General features: G+C 40.7%; 2 protein-coding genes and 2 non-coding genes across 5 annotated transcripts; all 4 read left to right on the top strand.

Annotated features, from left to right (window-relative positions):
• The first annotated feature begins 910 nt into the window (after positions 1–910).
• rrm2 (ribonucleotide reductase M2 polypeptide) lies at positions 911–10356 on the top strand. The gene is made up of 10 exons (XM_029754863.1): positions 911–1164; positions 1417–1485; positions 2080–2223; positions 2318–2434; positions 2525–2658; positions 3320–3414; positions 3493–3626; positions 3801–3905; positions 7388–7501; positions 8375–10356. Exons 1-10 carry the CDS (start codon positions 1072–1074, stop codon positions 8525–8527), a joined length of 1158 nt encoding a protein of 385 aa, XP_029610723.1. The 5' UTR covers positions 911–1071; the 3' UTR covers positions 8528–10356.
• On the top strand, positions 2712–2851 carry LOC115147626 (small nucleolar RNA SNORD94). Its single transcript, XR_003866424.1, has one exon. It is a non-coding gene; the product is annotated as a small nucleolar RNA SNORD94 (small nucleolar RNA).
• Positions 8079–8217, top strand: LOC115147621 (small nucleolar RNA SNORD94). The gene has a single exon (XR_003866423.1). It is a non-coding gene; the product is annotated as a small nucleolar RNA SNORD94 (small nucleolar RNA).
• A 246-nt stretch (positions 10357–10602) lies between the features above and the next one.
• On the top strand, positions 10603–19473 carry lgals8a (galectin 8a). Of its 2 annotated transcripts, none has more exons than XM_029754880.1 (9): positions 10603–10741; positions 11384–11472; positions 11640–11850; positions 15624–15743; positions 15970–16023; positions 16246–16272; positions 16783–16871; positions 17063–17228; positions 17743–19473. In XM_029754880.1, exons 1-9 carry the CDS (start codon positions 10703–10705, stop codon positions 17890–17892), a joined length of 945 nt encoding a protein of 314 aa, XP_029610740.1. In that variant the 5' UTR covers positions 10603–10702; the 3' UTR covers positions 17893–19473. The 2 variants fall into 2 exon arrangements, with proteins under 2 accessions (XP_029610740.1, XP_029610733.1); XM_029754873.1 differs by lacking the exon at positions 10603–10741 and adding an exon at positions 10863–11189.
• The last annotated feature ends 4677 nt before the right edge of the window (positions 19474–24150 follow it).

Here is a 24150-nt window from a genome sequence, read left to right as displayed (position 1 = left end):
AAAGCTGTGCGTTGCAGGGAAGACATCCTCCCTCTTGTGGTACCCTTCCTGCAGGCTCATCCTGACATGACCCTCCAGCATGACAATGCCACCCGCCATACTGCTCGTTCAGTGCGTGATTTCCTGCAAGACAGGAATGTCAGTGTTCTGCCAAGGCCAGCGAAGAGCCCGGATCACAATCACATTAAGCACGTCTGGGACCTGTTGGATCAGAGGGTGAGGGCTTGGGCCATTCCCCCCAGAAATGTGCGGGAACTTGCAGGTGCCTTGGTGGAAGAGTGGGGTAACATCTCACAGCAAGAACTGGCAAATCTGGTTCAGTCCATGAGGAGATGCACTGCTGTACTTAATGCAGCTGGTGGCCATATCAGATACTGACTGTTACTTTTGATTTTGACTCCCCTTTTGTTCAGGGACACATTATTCCACTTCTGTTGGTCCCATGTCTGTGGAACTTGTTCAGTTTATGTCTCAGTTGTTGAATCTTGTTATGTTCATACAAATATTTGCACATGTTAAGTTTACTGAACATCTTGTTAGTTAGTTAGCCACTAGCCAGGCATCCAACTTGCTAGTAAACTTATTTTACTTGTTGTTTGTCGTATTTTTCTACACATTTCTAACTTTATGTGACATTATGTTTTGTAATTCAACGTTTTAAAAACATAGTATAGTCAAAGTTTTTTTTATAACTAATGGCATAGCTCTATTGTTTCACTTTAGCGCGCCTTTCCTGACATTTTGTAACTTCTTCCTTTCTTGGTTTTGTAACAGTGCCAACAGTTTTCCCGCAATCTTTAAAGTGACACGTGAGAAAAGTGCAATCTGATTGGCTGCACCCTCTTGGAAATTTAAATACCAACAAAAACTTTGTTTCTATTGACCGCTTGGAATCGACCGCCAGAATTTCAATAAATACGGGGAACTCGAGTCATTCGCGTTTCATTGTGGCGTTGATCTAGTCAAGGAAATTGTACTGTAGATAGCTGTGAATATATTTTTTTTGTAATTTTACTGACGTTTAACTTATCCTCCAATTGTTTCTGTTGTGTAACTCGTCTGTCATTAAATATGTTTGTAACTCGCTCACCACTCGCCAAGAAAAATGAAAACGCTATCACCACTCAAATGGACAACATTTCACTCGTTGACAAGGAAAACACGGTAAGTTTGAAATCCACGTGAACTATATTTATTTTATCTAGCTATTTTTGATGTCGGTGGTCTGATTTTAAAATGTGGTTTGGCAAACTCGCCTCAACTGGTTAACTAAATGACGTTACTAGCCGTAACCTAGCTAGGCAACGTTAATCTGTCACGTCTTTTTGTCTAACACATTATTCAATTGAATGTAAACTAAGGAAGCCAGTTAGTTATTTATTTGTCAAAGATAACGTGTAATTCCTCCCAATGCAGCCTCCCAGCCTGAACATGACCCGGATTCTGGCCTCGAAAACCGCGCGCAAAATCTTTGCAGATTCTGAGGTGCGTGAACAATGGCTTCTTTTGCTTGAAATTGTCAGTTTATGCAGTGATTATTTCGTAACTTATTGACATGCGTAATTAACGTTAACCTGGTAATTAGCTAGAATGTGTCTGAGGTGTTCAATTTGCCGCAAATAATGTCGCCTATTCTAGCTAGCTGCCGAGTCATCAAATCATGTCGCCAATGTCAAATGTAAGCTAGTAATCGAGGAACTCCAGTAAGGCAAGCATGTGTTTGAATGGTTAGAAGTAGTTACACAAGCTGGCTACTCAAGTGTTTCATAAGGCTAACGTCAGTTGCTAGCCAGTAGTCTTCCATTCCAGCCATGTTACGAAAGCCTTTGTCTTGGAACACGTCACTAGCTACTGCTAACTAATGTTACATAGCATAACTCAACACTAACGTTGGGCTTTGTTAGAATCTTGACATTCTACTTAAACTGCTATGCCTTTTTGTCTTATTACATGCATGTATTTCCACTTCAATTATAAGCAGATTCGGCTTTTCTAACCATTGACCAATGTTTGTTTTACCTCAGCAACATTTTACCAGTAATGTGATTAAACCATTTTTTTTTTTTTAAACTTTGTTAGTCTAAAGATGTCGCGAAATTCAATGCTGAAGAAGAGCCACTCCTGAAGGAAAATCCACGCCGGTTTGTCATTTTCCCTATCAAGTATCATGACATCTGGCAGATGTATAAGAAGGCGGAAGCTTCTTTCTGGACTGCAGAGGAGGTATGTCCAAGTTGCTGCATTATTAGTGGTGTTGGCATAAGTAAATGATATGTGAGCTACTTCATGAGATTTTATTTATCATTTTGTTTTCCAGGTTGATCTGTCCAAAGATACACAACACTGGGAGTCTCTGAAGGAAGAGGAGAGATACTTCATCTCTCACATACTGGCTTTCTTCGCTGCTAGCGATGGCATTGTCAATGAGAACCTGGTAAATTGCGCGTGTGTACAATACACCAATCAATATTAGCTATCCATGCTGTCAAGAAATCACCGATCTAATTTCCTGTTTGTCTATTAGGTGGAGCGCTTTACACAGGAAGTCCAGGTGACAGAAGCAAGATGCTTCTATGGTTTCCAGATCGCCATGGAGAACATCCACTCTGAGATGTACAGCCTGCTCATTGACACCTACATCAAAGACCCCAAAGAGAGGTCAGACTGTCAGTTAAGCACTTAGTTGGTAGTGCAGGGACGTTTTGTATTTTCTGGCAGTGATGAGAGGCGCAGGTGTATGTACTTCAGCTTTTAATGGGAACTGAGTGCAGCTGCTGGTTCTTAGCTCCCTGGGCATGTGGTCTGCTGGGGGGGGAGGTCCGAACATGATATAGATGCCAGACTGCGCCTCATGATAAAATATACACCACCAATGCCCTTAATTCAAGACCCACCTGCAATATGTAGCTTTTAGGGTGACATGACCAAATTTGCATAGGAATGAGTTACAGATCAGGAAATTGACATTTAAAGCGAGTCTAAGCAGTTGCAATGTTCTATGTGCACTATTTCTATGCTTCCTGTTACGTTTTTAATCTTTTATTTTCAGTTTTGTACATAGCCTCTAAACTGAAAATAGTTTAAAAGTACAATGATACTATACTTTGCATGTATTGTCACATAAGCTGAAATTAGAACTTAGTGTTCTTAGCAACCAGAAAATGGCAGAGTGATTTCTACACATTGCACTTTTTTAAGTCTAAGCATTTTATAGTGCAGCTGTCAACTTTTTGTGACAATATTTACATTTAAGTCATTTAGCAGATGCTCTTATCCAGAGTGACTTACAAATTGTCTAATACTTTTCTTTGTCATACAGGGACTACCTCTTCAATGCCATTGAAACCCTCCCTTGTGTGAAGAGGAAGGCTGATTGGGCCCTGAACTGGATTGGCAACAAAAGTGCCAAATTTGGTATGTACATATCTTTTTTCCTAACAACCTGCACATGATTGGGTTGTCAGTTGGTAATGGGCTATGTTTGTATTCCAGGTGAGCGTGTGGTTGCCTTTGCAGCTGTTGAGGGGATCTTCTTTTCTGGCTCCTTTGCTGCTATTTTCTGGCTAAAGAAGAGGGGGCTCATGCCAGGCCTAACCTTCTCCAACGAGCTCATCAGCAGAGACGAGGTGAGTGTTTTTATAACCTTGATTTACAAATGATCCCAGCATGCTAAATCATTACAACTTTTTGGTTACAAAACTGCATGACGTTTGATACCTTATGTGCTTATTTCACTGAAAAAGCAACATTCTTCATGACTAGTTGACATTATCTTACTAACTAGTTCCATATGAATCCAGGGCCTGCACTGTGACTTTGCCTGCCTCATGTTCAAGCACCTGGTGAATAAGCCCTCAAAGGAGACTGTCACCAATCTGATCAGGAATGCAGTGGAGATTGAGCAGGTATGTTGATTAAACAAAAAGGACATGTTTCCCTGACCTAGACTGAAAGTCCAATGCAGCTGTTTTTTCTATTAAATCATTTCTGGGTAACAATTCACTTCTATGGGCTAGGTGGGACGTTAGCGTCCCACTTGATTCAACAGCCAGTGGAAGAGCGTGGCGCAAAATACAAAAACCTCAAATGCTATAATTTCAATATTTCAAGCATACTTTTACACCATTTGAAAGATAAGACTCATTAACTTCTCTAGGGCCAGTGGGACGATTTCGTCCCACCTACGTAACAGCCAGTGGAATCCCGTGGCGGGTTATTCAAATACCTTAGAAATGGAATTCCTTCAATTTCTCAAACATATGACTATTTTACACCATTTTAAATACAAGACTCTCGTTAATCTAACCACACTGTCCGATTTCAAAAAGGCTTTACAACGAAAGCAAAACATTAGATTATGTCAGCAGAGTACCCAGCCAGAAATAATCAGACACCCATTTTTCAAGCTAGCATATGTCACATAAACCCAAACCACAGCTAAATGCAGCACTAACCTTTGATCTTCATCAGATGACAATCTTAGGACATTATGTTATACAATACATGCATGTTTTGTTCAATCAAGTTCATATTTATATCAAAAACCAGCTTTTTACATTAGCATGTGATGTTCAGAACTAGCATACCCTCCGCAAACTTCCGGTGAATTTAATAAATTACTCATGATAAACGTTCACAAAAAGCATAACAATTATTTTAAGAATTATAGATACAGAACTCCTCTATGCACTCGCTATGTCCGATTTTAAAATAGCTTTTCGGTGAAAGCACATTTTGCAATATTCTAAGTAGATAGCCCGGCATCACAGGGCTAGCTATTTAGACACCCAGCAAGTTTAGCACTCACCAAAGTCAGATTTACTTTAAGAAAAATGTTATTACCTTTGCTGTTCTTCGTCAGAATGCACTCCCAGGACTTCTACTTCAATAACAAATGTTGGTTTGGTTCCAAATAATCCATAGTTATATCCAAATAGCGGCGTTTTGTTCGTGCGTTCAAGACACTATCCGAAAGGGTAAATAAGGGTTACGCGCCCGACGCGTTTCGTGACAAAAAAATTCTAAATATTCCATTACCGTACTTCGAAGCATGTCAACCGCTGTTTAAAATAAATTTGCCATTTTCCTCGTAAAAAAGCGATAATATTCCGACCGGGAAAGCGTGTTTGCGTTCAAAGAGAAAGTAAAAGCATGGGATCCCCTCAGTCTGATGGCCCTCTGATCGACCACCATCCAAACACGTTAAAGTTTTTCAGCCAGCGGCTGGAGTTACATCATTCAGCTTTTTCCCGGGTTCTGAGAGCCTATGTGAGCCGTAGGAAGTGTCACGTTATAGCAAAGATCCTAAATTTTCTTTAAACAGAGCCAAGAAGCCCAAGGAATGGTCAGAGAGGGAACTTCCTGTTTGGAATCTTCTCAGGTTTTTGCCTGCCATATGAGTTCTGTTATACTCACAGACACCATTCAAACTTTAGGGTGTTTTCTATCCAAAGCCAATAATTATATGCATATTCTAGTTTCTGGGCAGTAGTAATAACCAGATTAAATCGGGTACGTTTTTTTATCCGGCTGTGTAAATACTGCCCCCTAGCCCTAACAGGTTAATCTAACCACATTGTCCGATTTCAAAAAGGCTTTACAGCGAAAGCAAAACATTAGATAATGTTAGGAAAGTACATAGACACAAATAACCACACAGCCATTTGTCAAGCAAGCATATATGTCACAAAACCCAAAACACAGCTAAATGCAGCATTAACCTTTGATCTTCATCAGATGACACTCCTAGGACATAGTTATACAATACATGCATGTTTTGTTCAATCAAGTTCATATTTATATAAAAAAAACAGCTTTTTACATTGGCGTGTGATCAGAAATTGTATTCCCACCGAAAACTTCCGGTGAATTTACTAAATTACTCATGATAAACGTTGACAAAATACATAATTATTATTATTTTTTTTATTTCACCTTTTAAGAAATATATTTTAAGAAATATAGATACAGAACTCCTTTATGCAATCGCTATGTCAGATTTTAAAATAGCTTTTCGGCAAAAGCACATTTTGCAATATTCTGAGTACATAGCTCAGCCATCACGGCTAGCTAATTTGACACCTGCCAAGTTCGGGGCTCACTAAACTCAGAATTAGTATTAGAAAAATTGGATTACCTTTGCTGTTCTTCGTCAGAATGCACTCCCAGGACTGCTACTTCCACAACAAATGTTTTTGTTCCAAATAATCCATAGTTGTGTGCAAATACCTCCGTTTTGTTCGTGCGTTCAGGTCACTATCCGAAGGGTAACGCGCGTGCGCATTTCGAGACAAAAAAATTCAAAATGTTCCATTACCATACTTAGAAACATGTCAAACGCTGTTTAAAATCAATTTTTATGGTATTTTTCTCGTAAAATAGTGATAATATTCCAACCGGACAATACTGTATTCATTCAAAAAGGAAGAGAAAAAATGGCGGTCTCATGAACGTGCATTTCCAATCTCTTAGCCACCAGGCAGTCCGCTGACAAACTGTGCTCCTGTACTCTGTCCGGAGACAGGAGATGCGTCAATCCGCTTTCTGAACGCTATCAAGAGCCAATGGAAGCCTTAGGAAGTGCTACATAACCCCACGGGCACTGTAGTTTCGATAGAGAAGCAAAGGGAGAATTACAAAATTGCAGACGGGTCACTTCCTGCTTGGAATTTTCTCAGGTTTTTGCCTGCCATATGATTTCTGTTATACTCGGACACCATTCAAATAGTTTTAGAAACATCAGTGTTTTCTATCCAAATCTACTAATAATATGCATATTCTCGTTTCTGGGAAAGAGTAGTAACCAGTTTAAATTGGGTACGTTTTTTTTATCCGGACGTAAAAATACTGCCCCCTAGCCCAGACAGGTTAAGTACCTTACTGTGATTGTTTTCAATGAAAATTGTCAAAGAAATGCATGGCTTCTTAGCAAACAATAATTTCTAAAGCAGAGAATTTGCTGGGAGTGGTCTGAGGGGGAAAACTAGCTGTAGGCAGAGGTTTGGTAGTCTTTCTTATTGGTCTAACTATTTTACTGCCTGGTGACATCACTGGGCTGGCCTAAACTCCATTCCACCAAAACAGGCTGACATTTCAGAGTCTTTTAAAATGACTTATACACTAAAAGGGCATTGTTTTCAGTTATTCCAAACCCTGTGTATATTAAACAGAGAAATCTAATTTGACTGCACTTGGCCTTTAAACCTACTCCTGGGCTGCTTTAAACCTACTCCAAATGGTACCTTTTGACCTATACTGCACTGCTTTTTACCAGATCTATGGGCCCTTATAAAGTAGTGCACTATGGTGCCATTTGGGACATTAACTTTTTGTACCCTGCTTATAAAACAAATATGGTCTAATTGTTTTTTTTTTTTTCACATTTCAGGAGTTCCTGACAAAAGCCCTGCCTGTAAAGCTGATTGGTATGAACTGTGACTTGATGACTCAGTACATTGAGTTTGTTGCTGACAGGCTGATGCTGGAGCTGGGCTTTGACAAGGTGAGATTATGGTCCATGGCTTTGTCCTCTCATGTAACTCTATTCCCTATGTAGGGAATTGGGTGCCATTTTGGAAGCACACCTTGGGAGACTTAGGCTAAAGACTGTCCTCTCTGTTTGCATGTCAATTAGACGGTATGTGAATGGAGTGTCCTCCTGCCGAGGAAACAACCGGAGTCATTCGCGGAAGAGTTTTGATCTGCCACACCCCCTTTGAATCTGCTGAAAAGCATACACATTTGAAAACTACCCTAATCCTTTTATCTATAAAATGTCTCGCACATCTAGCTAAATTAGTTTCACTTCACACTTATTTAAAGATTCCACCCCTGTAAATGTAATTTTCCTGATGCATGAGTGGAGTAGGAGTCTTATTTCATACAAGCCCATTTGTTTCCTCTTTGCCCATTCTCAAAAGGAGGGAGGAGATGACAGTTGAGCTAAACCAATTGATAGTCTTCCCTTGTCCCTTGAGACAAATGTGTCCTTTGACATGAAGGGTTTCAAACCCCATGTTTTAGTTGTAACTATTTTCATGGGTCCATGCACTTTGATTTGAAATTAAATCTGAAATGGGCTAGCAATGATGAAAAGCGCAGGGGTACGTACCTCAGCTGATAATGGGAGCTGAGCGTTGGTGCAAGTTCTCAACTCTGTGGGCATGTGGTCTGCTGACTTGGGGTGCCAACACGATATAGACGCCTGACTGAGTCTTGCCTGTAAAGCTATAGTAAAAGCATGGTCATGTAAAATGTAGGAGCTCACTACTGTAAGTCTGCAAAAACTTTGCTATATGGCAATGTACAGTATTTAATTTGGGTTTGCCTCAAACGGAAGCATTTAACAAACTTTACACTGACTCTTACATTTTAGATCTACAGAGTGGAGAATCCATTTGACTTCATGGAGAACATCTCACTGGAGGGCAAGACTAACTTCTTTGAGAAGCGGGTAGGGGAGTACCAGAGGATGGGTGTGATGTCTGGCACTACAGACAACGCCTTCCGGCTGGATGCTGACTTCTAAAGCTCTGCTAAGCTCTGGAGACATTGACACTTTCAACACTTGAAGAGGACATGGGCCTAGCTACATGTTACTGGACCACCTCACTGTAGCCCCCATCATCCATTCCTAAGAATGCTTCTCAAAAGGCTCACTATATATTGCACTGCTTTTGACCAGAGCTCCCATGGGTCCTGGTTTTGGGATGAAGACTAAGTCTTATTGTTGGCGCCAGACATCACCATGCACATTACCATTCACAACCCACCTCATCTCCAGTACAAGTCTGGTTTTATGTATTTGTATAGTAGCATTTTTAATTGTTTTTATCTGGGGTTTTGTAATAAAATGTACAAATTCAATATGCAGCAGCTGTTTTTAGAATTATTTTAGCCCAGTGTTTTCTTAGTTTACAGATTTTAATACTGAAGAGCGAACTCTTGGAATTAAAGTTAAAATCAGATGACCCCTAATTACATTTGTGTTCATTTGGAGTAGCTAATATCGTTTCAGTGGTGCATCTGTACTTGAATAACTTACTCCACTGAATTCCTAAAGACAATACTTTATACTAAATTTCCCTGACCCCAAATAAATTACATTTTGAATGCTCAGGCAGGACAGCAATATGGTCCCATTCCACACCCATTAATATGTTTTGTCATCCTTATTGCCTCTGATCTGGCAGACTCACTAAACACAACTGCATTTTGAAATGATATTTTGAGTGTGCCCCTGGCCAGTGATGTGGGGGGAAATGTACTCTATTGTCATATTTGAGTAAAAGTAAAGAACTTTTTATAGAAAATGACTAAAGTGAGTCACCCAGTAAAATACTAGAGAAATTATATATTTAATGTACTTAAGTATCAACAATCTAATTGCAAAAATAAATTTCAAATTCCTTATTAAGCAAACCAGTTGGCACCATTCTATTAATGTATGGATCGCCAGGGGAACACTCCATTAGACCTTTTACAAAGCATGTGTGTTTGAGTGCCAGATCAGAGGCAGTAAGGATGACCAGGGGTGTTAAGTGTGTGTGTGTGAATGGACCATTTCTATCCTGCTATGCATTCAAAATGTAACTTCTGGGTGTCAGGGACAACATATGGAGTAAAGTTCTTTAGGAATGTAAAAAGAAAGTACAGATACCCCAAAGCTTGACTTGTAGTACTTTAATAAAATACTTTAAAGTACTCTACACTGCTGTTCCAAAACAATTGTGCCATCTGGTTTGGACTTATGTATAGCATTTCCTTTTGTTACTATTACACTCTGGCATTTGAGTACTTTTTCCACCATTACTGAAGTACTGTGCATTTAAAACGCTTAGTATTTTTCTGGCTGACACATTTAAGTCATTTTCTATTAAGGTCTACTTTTACTCAAGTATGACAATTAAGTACTTTTTCTATCGCTGACATTTCATAAAGTGACAAAATGAGTGGCAAGGAACACTGGCATTTCACCAAATTTGAGCAAGAAGTTGAGCAGTATAAGTAAGCTACTAAACAGAATTCCAACATTTATATTAAACAAATCGTACAATGGATGGGTTGGCTGAAAACGCCACGAAAGCTGAGCGCTTCAATTTGTCAGAAGTCCGCCTGTTTTGATTTTGGATGGCCAGATTGCCAGCAAGAATGGCACATTTCCAAGTGCGTAATCGTAAATGGCTAATTTCAATTTGGTTCATCTTGTTATTAATACGGTCTTGTTTCGACTGCTTTAATGTCAATGCTAATATGGCTCAAATTCACTAGCTAACGATGTATTTGAGAGAGGTGGTCCTTGTTGAAATGTATTTGTTTTCAATAAACATTGGAGAAGATATAGTTCACATGTCAATCTAAACCAACCTCATGTTTTGCCCCATACTTTTGCGCGCGTCGTTTTTGTTGCTAAACAACCAACCCGTCTATAAATACATATGCATTAAGGCCCCCCCCCCTACAAAAAAAATTGTGCTGCAAGAAAGAAAATGTTATGAAAGCACAATCTGAAAACTGTTTTGAACGATGAGGCTGCAGTGCTTCGACCCCAGCTGTCACATAGCGAAGGCGGGGCTTTGAATGTCATTGGCTGAAAGCCGTTTGTTTTTACATCGTATGAGGAAGTAACCGGACGGTTAATGAAAAGCTCGGGACGTTGGCATTCTTGGGCCCATTTGAACGCTTTCTGCTGAATCACTCAACAATGTCATTCACGAACCCGAAACAAACTGTTCTGAATCCGGTGAGATGCTTTGAAAATACTTTTTAATTTTTGTAATTTTTATTGTTGCTCATACATCAACTAAAGGCTGGGTTTCTGTACAGCGCTTTGATATATCAGCGGATGTAAATAAATTAGATTTTGATTTGATTTAAAGCGAGATAATATTGAATTCAGCTCTGTTAGTTAGCTAACTAACGTCCGTTATACATAGATGCCTCTTTCATCATTTATCAGGTTGATATGAAGCTGTAAAACATGGTTTGATGACGTTTGGTACACGAACAGTCCCACAAGTACTGTACCTTTCTGAAGTGTCTATTTAGGTCAGGCGCGTGGTGCAATGCTTTTGACAGCAGGAACTAGTTCATGGAGCTCATGCCGCGTTCAGGACAACTGGGAAATAAGCTCAGGGTTTCCCACTTGGAAAGTATCAGATTCAACCAGTTGGAAGCTCTATGCAAAACATGTAAGCACATTTTAACTCGGAGGGTCAGAGTTTCCATGTTGTCTTGAATGCCGCATCAGGTCATACTTTCACTTTAGTAGAATATGCCATAGTGTGAGTGTTTCAGTTTAACATAAATTCTCATTTTATGCATTCAAACAACAACCTAGTCTGACAATTTGGGTATCAATAAACACTTTCTACTCTACTCACAGACCGTTCCCTTTGCTGGGACGATCCTGGGAGGTTTACAGCCTGGGGAGATGGTGCTCATTCAAGGCACTGTTCCCAGTGATTGTGAGAGGTATGGGGTTGATTATGGATACACTACACACACACACACACACATCTCAAGAATGACATCACATTACTGTCACGTGTCTCTAGACATGCAGTCATATGAAAGAACATTTTATGGAAGTTGATGAAGAGGTCGCTTATAGCAAATTACAGCAGTGTGTGCGTGTCCAGGTTTCAGGTGGACTTCACCTGTGGGAACAGTACAAAGCCCAGAGCGGACATAGCCTTCCACTTCAACCCTCGCTTTAAGAGATCTCCCTGCATCGTGTGCAACACACTGGAGAGAGAGAGCTGGGGCAAGGAGGAGATCCTATATAAGAACGCTTTCACACTGGGGTCAACCTTTGAGATGATCGTCCTGGTGCAGAAAGATGAGTTTAAGGTCAGGATAACTAGTGATCAGATTAGATGCCTTTAAGCCCATACTTGTAAAGCGTCTCATAGTAGCGGTGCTGATCTAGGATCTGTTTTGCCTATTACTAATCACAGTTAATAAGGTTAAATGGACTATGGGGACTTGTTCCTAGATCAGCTCTCCTACTCTGAGATGCTTGATACATACAGCCCCAGATTCCCCTGATCTATAAAGCCTTTTCCCTGGATCAATGTTCAGGTCCATAATTATTCATAACAATATTGTTAATTGAAAAGACTGGCTCGTGGTTCTGTGGGAATAGGTGTAGGTGCTTTTTGGCCTTTTTGAGAGTGCAACATACTTTTCATGTAGAGAAAGGGATGCTCTTGAAATACACGTTTTCCTCATGATCACTTCCTTTCCCTGTCTCAGGCATAAGCCTGTGTATACGTCCCAAATGGCACCCTATTCCCTATTTAGTGCACTACTTTTGACAAGAGCTCATAGGGCCCTGATCAAAACTAGTTCACTATATAGGGAACAGGGTGACATTTGGGACGTGACCTGTGACTCAAAGATTCACTTTCATTTCCTTGTTTTTTGTGTCACTGTTCAGTCTGGTGGTTGTATATTAAGCATGGGGGAAGGTGCTAAGTCAGTTTTGCCTGCATGATGTGTTAATAATTCAGTATAATATATTTTTAACTTCCCTTAGTGGTTGAGGTTGGCTTCAGAAGGTTTCTTATGTTCTTATGTCTAAGGTAAAAGCCAAATACAGTGCATTCGGGAAGTATTCAGAACCCTTCCCTTTTTCCACATTTTGTTATATTATAGCCTCATTCTAAAATGTATTAAATACAAAAGTGTCTTCATCAATCTACACACAATACCCCATAATGACAAAGCAAAAACAGGTTTTTAGAAATGTTTGCAAATATGTAAATAAGGCTTTCTGTTTTTTATTTTTAATATAAGTATTCAGACCCTTTGCTATGAGACTCGGAATTGAGCTCAGGTGCATCCTGTTTCCATTGATCATCCTTGAGATGTTCTACAACTTGATTGGAGTCCACCTGTGATAAATTACATTTTTGGACATGTTTTTTGAAAGGCACACACCTGTCTATATAAGGTCCCACAGTTGACAGTGCATGTCAGAGCAAAAACCAAGCCACGAGGTCGATGGAATTGTCCGTAGAACTCCAAGACAGGATTGTTTCGATGCACAGGTCTAGGGAAGGGTACCAAAGTATACATGCAGCATTGAAGGTCCCCAAGAAGACAGTGGCCTCCATTATTCTTAAATGGAAGAAGTCTGAACCACCAAGACTCTTCCTAGAGCTGGCCGCCCGGCCAAACTGAGCAATTGTGGGAGAAGGACCTTGGTCAGGAAGGTGACCAAGAACCCGATGGTCACTCTGACAGAGCTCCAGAGTTCCTCTGTGGAGATGGAAAAACCTTCCAGAAGGACAACCATCTCTGCAGCAGTTCATCAATCAGGACTTTATGGTAGAGTGGCCAGACGGAAGCCACTCCTCAGTAAAAGGCACATGACAGCCCGCTTGGAGTTTACCTTAAAGGCACCTAAAGGACTTTCAGACCATGAGAAACAAGATTTTCTGGTCTGATGAAACCAAGATTGAACTCTTTGGCCTGAATGTCTGGAGGAAACCTGGCACCATCCCTACGGTGAAGCATAGTGGTGGCAGCATCATGCTGTGGGGATGTTTTTCTGTGCCAGGGACTGGGAGACTAGTCAGGATTGAGTGAAAGATGAACAAAGCAAAGTACAGAGAGATCCTTGATGAAAACATGGTCCAGAGCGCTCAGGACCTCAGACTGAGGCGACAGTTTTCCTTCCACCGGGACAATGACCCTAAGCACACAGCCAGACAACGCAGGAGTGGCTTTGGGACAAGTCTCTGAATATCCTTGAGGTGCCCAGCCAGAGCCCGGACTTGAACCCGATCAAACATCTCTGGATAAACCTGAAAAATTGCTGTTCAGCGACGCTCCCCATCCAACCTGACATAGCTTGAGAGGATCTGCAGAGAAGAATGGGATAAACTCCCTAAATACCGGTGTGCCGAGCTTGTAGTGTCATACCCAAGAAGACTCAATGCTGTAATCGCTGCTAAAGGTGCTTCAGGAAAGTACTGAGTAAAAGGTCTGAATACTTATGTAAATGTGATATTTCATTTTATTATTTTTATAAATTAGCAAACATTTCTAAACCAGTTTTTGCTTTGTCACTATGGGGTATTGTGTGTAGATTGATGAGGGGGAAAAACAATTTACTCCATTTTAGAATAAGGCTGTAATGTAACAAAATGTGAAAAAAGTGAATGGGTCTGAATACTTTCCAAGTGCACTGTGTATCACTGAGTTAATTTGTGGCTTTTTACAGCATTGTACAAGCTGTTAGGGTTTCTATATCAGATCTGGAAATATCCTCCATGTAGATAACTGAGCAACAGAGCGGGATCTTCTGTAGCTACCTAGGACACATTCATAGTGCACAGCACACCTTAGAAAAATGTAGCAAAACGTTTTGCAATGGAAAACTAAAACAAGTGTTTCTCATTGGACAAGGTCTTGTAGTCCTTGTCCCTCCCTTTTTCGGTCTGCTTTTTTCCATTTGTGAATATGATCCTGGCGAGCTAACTAGCCATCTTGCTGCTCCTCTTAGGAATCAGCTTGTTACTTGGTAACCAAGATTTAACATGTTGCTTATGTTAGAGCAGAGAGACTATGGAAGCCTTTAGAGCATGTGTCAAACTCATTCCACGGAGGGCCGACTGTCTGTGGGTTTTCGCTCCTCCCTTGTACTTGATTGACGAGTTATGGTCACTAATTATACTGAACAAAAATATAAACCCAACATGCCACAATTTCTAAGATTTTACTGAGTTACTGTTCATAGAAGGAAATCAGTCAATTTGAAATAAGTAAATTAGGCCCTAATCTATGGATTTCACATGACTGGGCAGGGACGCAGCCATGGGTGGGGCTGGGAGGGCATAGGCCCATCGACTAGGGAGCCAGGCCCAGCCAATCAAAATTAGTTTTCCCCCACAAAAGGGCTTTATTACAGACATAAATACTCCTCAGAAACCCCTCGTCCATAAGACGATCCCGCAGGTGCTGAAGCCAGATGTGGAAGTCCTGGGCTGACGTGGTTACGCGTGGTCTGTGGTTGTGAGGCCGGTTAGACGTACTGCCAAATTCTCCAAATGACATTGGAGGTGGCATATGGTAGAGAAATGAACATTTAAATTATCTGGCAGCAGCTCTGTTGGACATTTCGTGCAGTCAGCATGCGAATTGCATGGTCCCTCAACTTGAGACGTTGTGTGACAAAACTGCACGTTTTAGAGCGGCCTTTTATTGTCCGCAGCACAAGGTGCACCTGTGTATTGATTATGCTGTTTAATCAGTTTCTTGATATGCCACACCTGTCAGGTGGGTGGATTATCTTGGCAAAGGAGAAAAGCTGACTCACATGGATGTAAACACATTTGTGCACATGATTTGAGAGAAGTAAAGTACGCTTCTTGTGAGTATGGAAAATGTCTGGGATCTTTTTATTTCAGCTCATGAAACATGGGGCCAACACTTTAAATGTTTGTTTTATATTTTTGTTTAGTATTGTAAAGAACTCATCACCTGGTTGTCTAGATCTTAATTGAAAGGACAAAAACTAAAACCCACAGACACTAGACCCTCCATGGAATGAGTTTGACACCTCTGCTTTAGAGGATTCTCCCACTGTTTGTCTCACTGTTATCTCCCCTCTCTAGGTGGCAGTGAACGGTGCTCATGTACTGCAGTATAACCACAGACTGGACCTGGATAAGGTGGACACACTAGCCATTTCTGGAAAGGTCAAGGTTCAGGCCATCGGCTTCTTCCCCGGCTCTGTAAGTAACTCATCCTAACTTCATTATTATATGTCAGATGGTATGAAACATATTATCTAGCTGTAGCCTAACTGGATTTATGCTTTCAAGGCCTACAACCGTATGTTATGCACCTCAAGTTGAATTCTACAGAAGACTTACATGCCCTTGCCGGAGATTTAAGTTCTGAACAACAGTTTGACCTGTTGTGACCCATGGGTGTGAAAAGTTTGTTTTCAAATTGTAGAACTCCGGTCCACCTCCACCTGGTGTTGTGAACAACAGAGGCCCACAAGCCAATGTAAGGAAGTTGCTTTATCAACATGAAATGAAGGGAAATCTATTGTTGCTAAGACTGTTAACGCGGTTGTGGTGCTTTTGGAGGGGAGCCTTTTTGACTCCAAGCGATGGGATTGTTTAACACACTGCATGGACTCTTTATGCCAACATGTATAACATTAAATTCAAGTCAAGTATGCTTTGCCTCTAATGAGAGCAACAAATCTACTTTCTTTTTTGACAGGAAGCGCTTTCAATGTCAGATGACTTGGTAAGTTGTTATTGCATAATATATCATATGATTGTAATATGAAGCAGCTGTGCTGCCGATGTAATACATCACACATTTGATTAGAACAACATTTGTCAACATTTGTCCATTTTTTAAAAAATTGTTAAATTTCCAATCAAATTCAGCCCCCTGGTGCCACAACAGCTGGGCTTTAGGAAGTTATCTTATTGAATCACCTATTCCAGACATGGACAAATATCCCAATAGCATTACAGCAGGCTCTGAGGGACTGTGATGTACGTGTAATTTTCCACAGCGTCACGGTCATCAGAGCCTGGAAGATTTGGTGCCATGTACTGTACTACCTAGAGCCTTCTATTTGCAATACAACGCTCTGCTACTACCTAAGGTTCATCACACGTTACCCTGTACCAAGTCTGTTTTGTGACGCACCGTTTGAATACTTTACTCGTCTGACATGAACTGTGCTATTTATTTGTGTGACCCGCTGACAGAAGTCATTTGTGATTTCTTTTGTTGTTGTTGCAGAGTCTGCCCTTCAGGGGCAAACTGAGCAAGGGGTTGAGTGTAGGACACACCATGACAATCAAAGGACAGACCAGCCTGTACCCACACAGGTATGTATGTAGCAGGCTAGGGGACACGAAAGGATTGTCCAAATATAAAATATAAATCACATTACTCTGTTCAAATTCCACACCATTCTTTATCCACAAATTCTCTGAAATTTAGCAACCGTTCAATAACATTGATGAAATGCAGTGTTTTGTCGTTCACTGCTAAATTTACTTTTGCATTTAACTTGTAGCTTCTTGGTGAACCTGAGAGTCGGTAATACGGAGGACATTGCGCTCCACCTGAACCCCCGTATGAAGGCCGCCGTGTTCATCCGTAACTCCTACCTGTCCGAGTGCTGGGGCCCTGAGGAGAATACCCTGCCCAGCTTCCCCTTCTCCCCTGGGGAGTACTTTGAGGTAACCCCTCCCCATCCTCTCCCTCTGTCCTCCATTGGGAGTGTATTCATTAGCAAAACGTTGGGCAACAGAAAACAACAGCGTTTCTTATTGGTGAAGTTCAGGTAGTCCCTCTCTGTTTCTGTCCGTTTTCTTCTGTTTGGTGTCTAGTGAATACGACCCTGGATTCACTTGGAATGTCTGGGGAAACGCCAGTACCACTTTAGGGTTTCTTGGCCTTGAAGATGTCATCTTTCATATCAATAGTCTTAAGACAGAGAATTTTGGTCTGAAACAGTTTTATTGTCTGCCTGGAATCATTTGTGAATGCCATTATCTGCATTAATTCACAGCAAGGCCCAACAATGGAAAGATACAGCATTATACTGAATCATTCTGAATCCCATTGTCTTATGTCAGATAGCATTACTTTCATTCCATTATGTAGGAGTGATGCTGCCTGATGCAAGACCATGTCTGAATACTACATCTGATTCTACCCCTCATATCCTCTCCTGTTTGTTGCTCGTTCTAGATGATCATCCTGTGTGAGGCCCACCAGTTCAAGGTAGCGGTGAACGGGGTCCACCAACTGGACTATAAGCACCGTGTCCAGGACCTGAGCCGCATTACTGAGCTGGAGATCCTGGGAGACCTGCAGCTGCTGGATATCAAGCTGTGGTGACCCCTGACCTCCAAGATCTGTTTTATGTCCCAATTGTCTCTCCTTCCTCCCAAAGTGTGCTTTTGTTCACATTCCTTCACTGATTTTGAAAGGAAATGACCGGTATGAGAAATATGGTAGTTAACTTCCTCTAGCTAGCCTATGCCTTCATCAATCCAATGCTTTTAAGGAGATATTATTGGGACACACTGCTAACCTCCAAGATCTGACCCCAGTCACCCTTAGAATGACCTCCAACTCTGGCTACGTCACGATTCACAACCCTTTTCCAGAAATGTAGTAGCAGACCTTTCGCACTCCCCGTCATGGATTTAAAAGGATTGGTGTAAGCACTGGCTGGAGGAAGTATCCACAATTGTAAAAGCCATGCAAGAAAGTGTTCAAGTGTGCATTTTGGGAGAAGCATGGAGAATGGGCCATAGCCTCCTCAGCCAGGGACTCAATATAGCGTCGCTGAAAAGCATCTTCCACTGCATGTCCTCTACCCATTTGTATCCTTGATATTCCTCCTATGTGCATGGTCTGGTTTTAATTTGGGACTCTCTCTCAGTACATTAATGGACTACAAATCAAGTATCTGACAACATATCAATTCATTTTGGGGCAGGTTGAATCAAATTAGCAAATTATCTGTGGAAGCAGGTATGGGTAACGTGACAAACGGGTAGGGTAAACAAACACCTTTTATTAATTTGAGGCAACATGGGCAGGGTGATCAGGTGGCTATTGTGATAGTATCACTATGATCAATTTTGTAGTAATCATTTTCATTCTAATGCATCAGAATCGCAATACTTTCATTTATTAACGCTTGTTGTTTAAGCGTGTGCTTTAGCCGTTTACCTTTTCATCCCTGGAATGTGAAAGCGTTCCTATTAGCAGGTTATCTAATTTACTAGACTCTACGGCTAAATATTTTATGCCATGGGCATAAAATACGGATGGAAAGCTTATCTAATTTTAATATAGCTCTAAGCTGTTTCACTACTACTACTCCAATGTACTCAAATATAGCATGTAGTACAAGAATGAGCTTGTATGGTTTTGAATGACATTCTTGTTTACCCTTTTGCCTAGTTAAATAAAAAAAATACCCTTGCTAACTGACCAAAAAGGTTTATTTTATGTTTACGATATACTGGGAACTGTGGCTAAACTGACAATGGCTTATACAGCAACTTAACCATGGCTTATATAGCAACTTAACCACTATGTAACAAAGGAATTAGCTCAGGGAATAGATCATAAACGTTACATACCTATTTCCAGAGCGTGCGTCTGCTATAAGCAATATCTGCGCAAATATACAATTTATCAGGGAGCCTCTTTAACAAAAAGTTGGGTAGTCATCAACTTTCCTATGCAAGTTTCCACACAGATATAGCTGAGCTATCATTTTAAAGGTGGATTTTGTGCATATGCCACCCGTGTGTTGAGTAATTTCTGTCCCCAAAACTGAAGTTTTATATTTGAATATCAACCAAGAACAACCGTAAGCAAAAGCCTACAAGCTTTACCATAGGAAATGACTCAAGTATGTATGAAGATGTGTGACCATAATAAACTAACAAATTAAAGTCACACTCCAGTCTCCTCTTTACTTAGTTTATCACCTGATTTACTTAACAAAAGGCACATCTCAAAAGGTCCGTGTGTGTGTGGTACCACAGAATGAATCGTAATACCCATAAAACCTAGCGTTCAAACAGAGAAATGGTTCCAATCATTTATCCCATAGGGGATTTTAAGAAACACTTCAAATGAGGGCTGTGTTTTGTGTAGGCTTACCCTGGCGTGATGTTTTTATAAATGTGTAAATTCCTCTAGGACAAGGTCACTTATCAATATATTCACCTGTATTTACCCCCCTCCACCCAAAAATTATCTAATGCTGATTAGCTATCATCATAAAGAACTACAAATGCAATGATGGTCTGGACGAGACTGACGAATCGAGACAAAGGTAAGAATCTCTGGATTAAATGTCTAATGTCAGCTAAATGTAGTACATTTCTTTAAATGGACAATTCTGTGAACTGTCTTGTGCAAGTTTTAAATGAACAGTACGTGTTAGCAAAGATGTCAGCTAGAAATGACGTGCAGGAGGTTGCAGGGATTTGTAGTCTTGCATGATGCCTAATTTGATACTAATTAGCATTTTTTGAATCTGAGCGTAAATAGAGCCGAAAATATTTATTAAAGTCACCTTGTCTGAGAGAGAATTACCAGTGGTGTAAAGTACTTAAGTAAAAATATTTCAAGTACTACTTAAGTAGTTTTTTGTGGTATCTGTACTTTACTATTTATATTTTTTACAACTTTTACTTCACTACATTCCTAAAGAAAATAATGTACTTTTTACTCTATACATTTTCCCTGACACCCAATAGTATTCGTTACATTTTGAATTTGAAGCAGGAAAGGAAAATGGTGCAATTCACACACTTATCAAGAGAACATCCCTGGTCATCCCTACTGCCTCTGATCTGGCAAACTCACAAAACACACATGCTTCGTTTGTAAGTGATGTCTGAGTGTTGGAGTGTGCCACTAGCTATCCATAAATAAATAAAATAGAAAATGGTGCCGTCTGGTTTCCTTAATATAAGGGATTGTAAATTATTTATACTTTAATTTTACTTTTGATACTTAAGTATATTTTAGCAATTACATTTACTTTTGATACGTAAGTACATTTAAAACCAAATACTTTTAGACTTTTACTCAAGTAGTATTTTACTGTGTGACTTTCACTTTTACTTGAGTCATTTTTACCTTTACTCAAGTTTGACAGTTGAGTATTTTTTCCACCACTGAAATGTACATGGTTATCAAAGCGTCACGTCAGGGTAAGCCTGCACGAAACACAGACCTTATTTAAAGTCTTTCTAAAATTCCCTATGGGAAAAATGAATGGTGGAAAATCGATTGGAACCATTTCCCTGTTTGACCGCCAGGTTTTATGGGTATTATGACACCTCCACCGTTGGGCTGTACTGTTCCTGCAAGCTAGGAGCGAGGTTGATGATATTAGAGGGCACCATCAGACCTACTCCTTGAATGGCTTACTCCATGAAGTGTATAAAAAAACTATTTTGCTCACAACACTTTTTTTTACCCTTGTGTGTGTACATTCCTGTATTTATAGGTGGGATATTGTTTTGCAGTGAGTCTTTAATCCAGCACTACTACCGCCCTTGTGAAAGCTACACACTCCTCGCTGACAGCTACAGACTCCAAAAAAACAATCATGGTGAGGGTGTTACTTGCTGATATGTCCAAATCCATTGATTGAGTAGATCACGCAAAGCTCTTGCAACATCTGTCTGACATTGAACTGTGTCCAAGGTTTACTAGCCGGGCTTCACAGCTACACCATTGGAAAGAAGGCAGAGAGTGATGGCAAATGGCACGTTTAGGCCTTGGTCAGAGGTCGCCACTGGTGTACCACAAGGGTGTGTGGTTTCACCACATCTGTTTCTCCTTCACATGTCCACCCGAAAAGTTGTCTTCAGTGACACTCTGGACACTGGGTATGCAGACAATGTAAGGCTGTCCCGAGCCATATCATTAACCAGCATCCAAGAGGACACTTCCATGGGCTTGGAGGCAAAGCAGCTGGAAGAGTGGGCCCCATCCAACTACATGCTCCTGAATGGTAAAAAGTCTGTGGAAATTCTGCTATGTATTTCAACAGACCCTCCACAACCTGCACCTCTAATCCTAGGAGGACAGGAAGTACCAGCGGTAACAACGACCAAGTATCTTGGTTTTTATCTAGACTCAGTGGTGACACGTGGCGCAGTCAAGGCCTCAAAACGCCTGCACTTTTTGACTGTCCTTGTCAGAAATGGCCGACGCAATGAATATCTGGTCACAGTATACACTACACTGGTCAGGCCTTGTCTGGAATACAGTGGAGTGCTCTTAGTTGGATGCAGTAAAAAGCAGCCGGCCCAACTAGACAGAGTGCAGAGGGTCTTGAGGATCATCTCCAGAGGTGGAGCAGTGCAACTACAGCTCCCGTCACTGCAGAGCAGGCGACAACAGGCTGCAGTGCACACTTACTTTAAAACTGCACCATTTTCTCTACTCCCCAATGGAAATGTTGTATACTTTTTTTGTTTATCCTCGATGATTCTTAATCAAGTGCATCATTTTGTATGTGTGCCTTGTTTTAAATGATCAAATAAATTAAACTCCAAAAGAACATGTGTAGAATTGCAGGAAATGTACTTAAAAATTAAAACCTCGGGTGGTCTCCCAACCAAATCTCGCTTAGGTCCCCGAAAAGGCTAGGGCCGGCCTTGAACTGGCCTACAAGCATTCAGTCATAGACTTGTGAGAGAGCATGATACAGAGTCATACACTTGGTAGCATGGTACAGAAGAAGCTGTTGGAATGGCATTGTCTACTCCAAATCAATTTTGGTCAACAGATTACAGTTGCAAAATGCCAGTAACTTTCCCTAAATTCCCAGGTTTTCTAGAAATCCTGGTTGGAGGTATCCGGATTTCCTGCATATTCCTCCTGATTCTGGGAATCTTCCAACTGTGACGTCTGGAAAACCTGGGAATTTTGTCGACAGTGTACCAGATTTAGCTAGCAGCTAATATCCGTCTGCAAAGGGTATTCACTGAAGAGGGTATTGGGTATTGTGTTGCATTTCTGCCAAGTGACTGCGTACCTGGTGAAGGACGTGCAAACTTTTGACCACCCACTGAATGACCTGTTCTCTCCAAAAAGAGGTAAATGTACCACCAGGCTCCTGAGAAACAGCCACGAACTGTCCTGTATGACTGTCCTGTATGACTGTCTTGTATAACTGCCCATACGATCCGACTGTGAAACACCACTCTACCCACTGCTATCAGACTGTATAATAACTCTAGCTCTTAAATGGTTTTCCTTAAAATTCTATTTTTAACAATCACACATTAACATTTCAATTTCCATCATGAAAAGTGTCCTTTAATGTTTCAAGTGTCCTGTGTTCTATTCATGTCACGTATTATGTGCTATGTATTTTAAATGAGTGTTTTGCAATTCTTAGTAATGTCAATTCTGCATTTTATCTGTGAGCAAGAATAAATGGAAACTTAATATATCCTTTATCGATTGTGCGTTGTGTATTCTCTTTGACTATAGACTGAGTGACAGTCTGTTTGTGCTATCATGCCAACTCCTTAGCCCTGTTTGTCTTGACAATGAGCAATGACAAGAGCGCCAACAGATTTGGGACCAAGCTATAGTACTTTCAGTACATATGATATGTCTGAGGGCAAGTGAATCTCAGTCCTCAGTGTATCCACTAGAGAGCAGTATACAGCCTCTATCAGCCCTAAAAATAGCATTCACATCATTATCTCACTAACCATCCAGCCAGCAGCTGATCCCTCACAGCTGGCTTTGCCATGTAGACCTACCAGTACCTACACACTGTAAATAAGATATCAGTCACTGCCATCAGCTGACTCAGGGCCGGCTCCAGGCATAAGTGATATAAGCGGCCGCTAGGGGAATCACAGGAAAGTACTTTAAAACTGCAAAAATATTTCTCCACCCTATGGCAAAATGTGTAGAATTGTAGAACGCTTACTTTAAAACTGCACCATTTTCTCTACTCCCCAATGGAAATGTTGTATACTTTTTTTGTTCATTCTCAATGATTCTTAATCAAGTGCATCATTTTGTATGTGTACCTTGTTTTAAATGATCAAATAAATTCAACTCCAAAAGAACATGGCAAAATGTGTAGAATTGCAGGAAATTATCTTTAAAAATAAAAACTCTGGTGGTCTCCCAACCAAATCTCGCTTAGGTCCCGAAAAGGCTAGGGCCGGCCTTGAACTGGCCTGCAAGCATTCAGTCATAGACTTGTGAGAGAGCATGATACATAGTTATACACTTGGTAGCATGGTACAGAAGAAGCTGTTGGAATGGCATTGTCTACTCCAAATCAATTTTGGTCAACAGATTACAGTTGCAAAATGCCAGTAACTTTCCCTAAATTCCCAGGTTTTCTAGAAATCCTGGTTGGAGGTATCCGGATTTCCAGCATATTCCTCCTGATTCTGGGAATCTTCCAACTGTGACGTCTGGAAAACCTGGGCATTTTGTCAACAGTTGTACCAGATTTAGCTAGCAGCTAATTTCCGTCTGCAAAGGGTATTCACTGAAGAGGGTATTGGGTATTGTGTTTGCCCTTCTGCCAAGTGACTGCGCACCGGCTGGTTGAATAAATAAAATCCACTCTTG

Source organism: Salmo trutta, chromosome 1, assembly GCF_901001165.1.
Source record: "Salmo trutta chromosome 1, fSalTru1.1, whole genome shotgun sequence".
NCBI classification, from domain to species: Eukaryota; Metazoa; Chordata; class Actinopteri; order Salmoniformes; family Salmonidae; genus Salmo; species Salmo trutta.
Note: the sequence above shows the minus strand (reverse complement) of the source record. Positions and strands in the feature narration are given on the sequence as shown.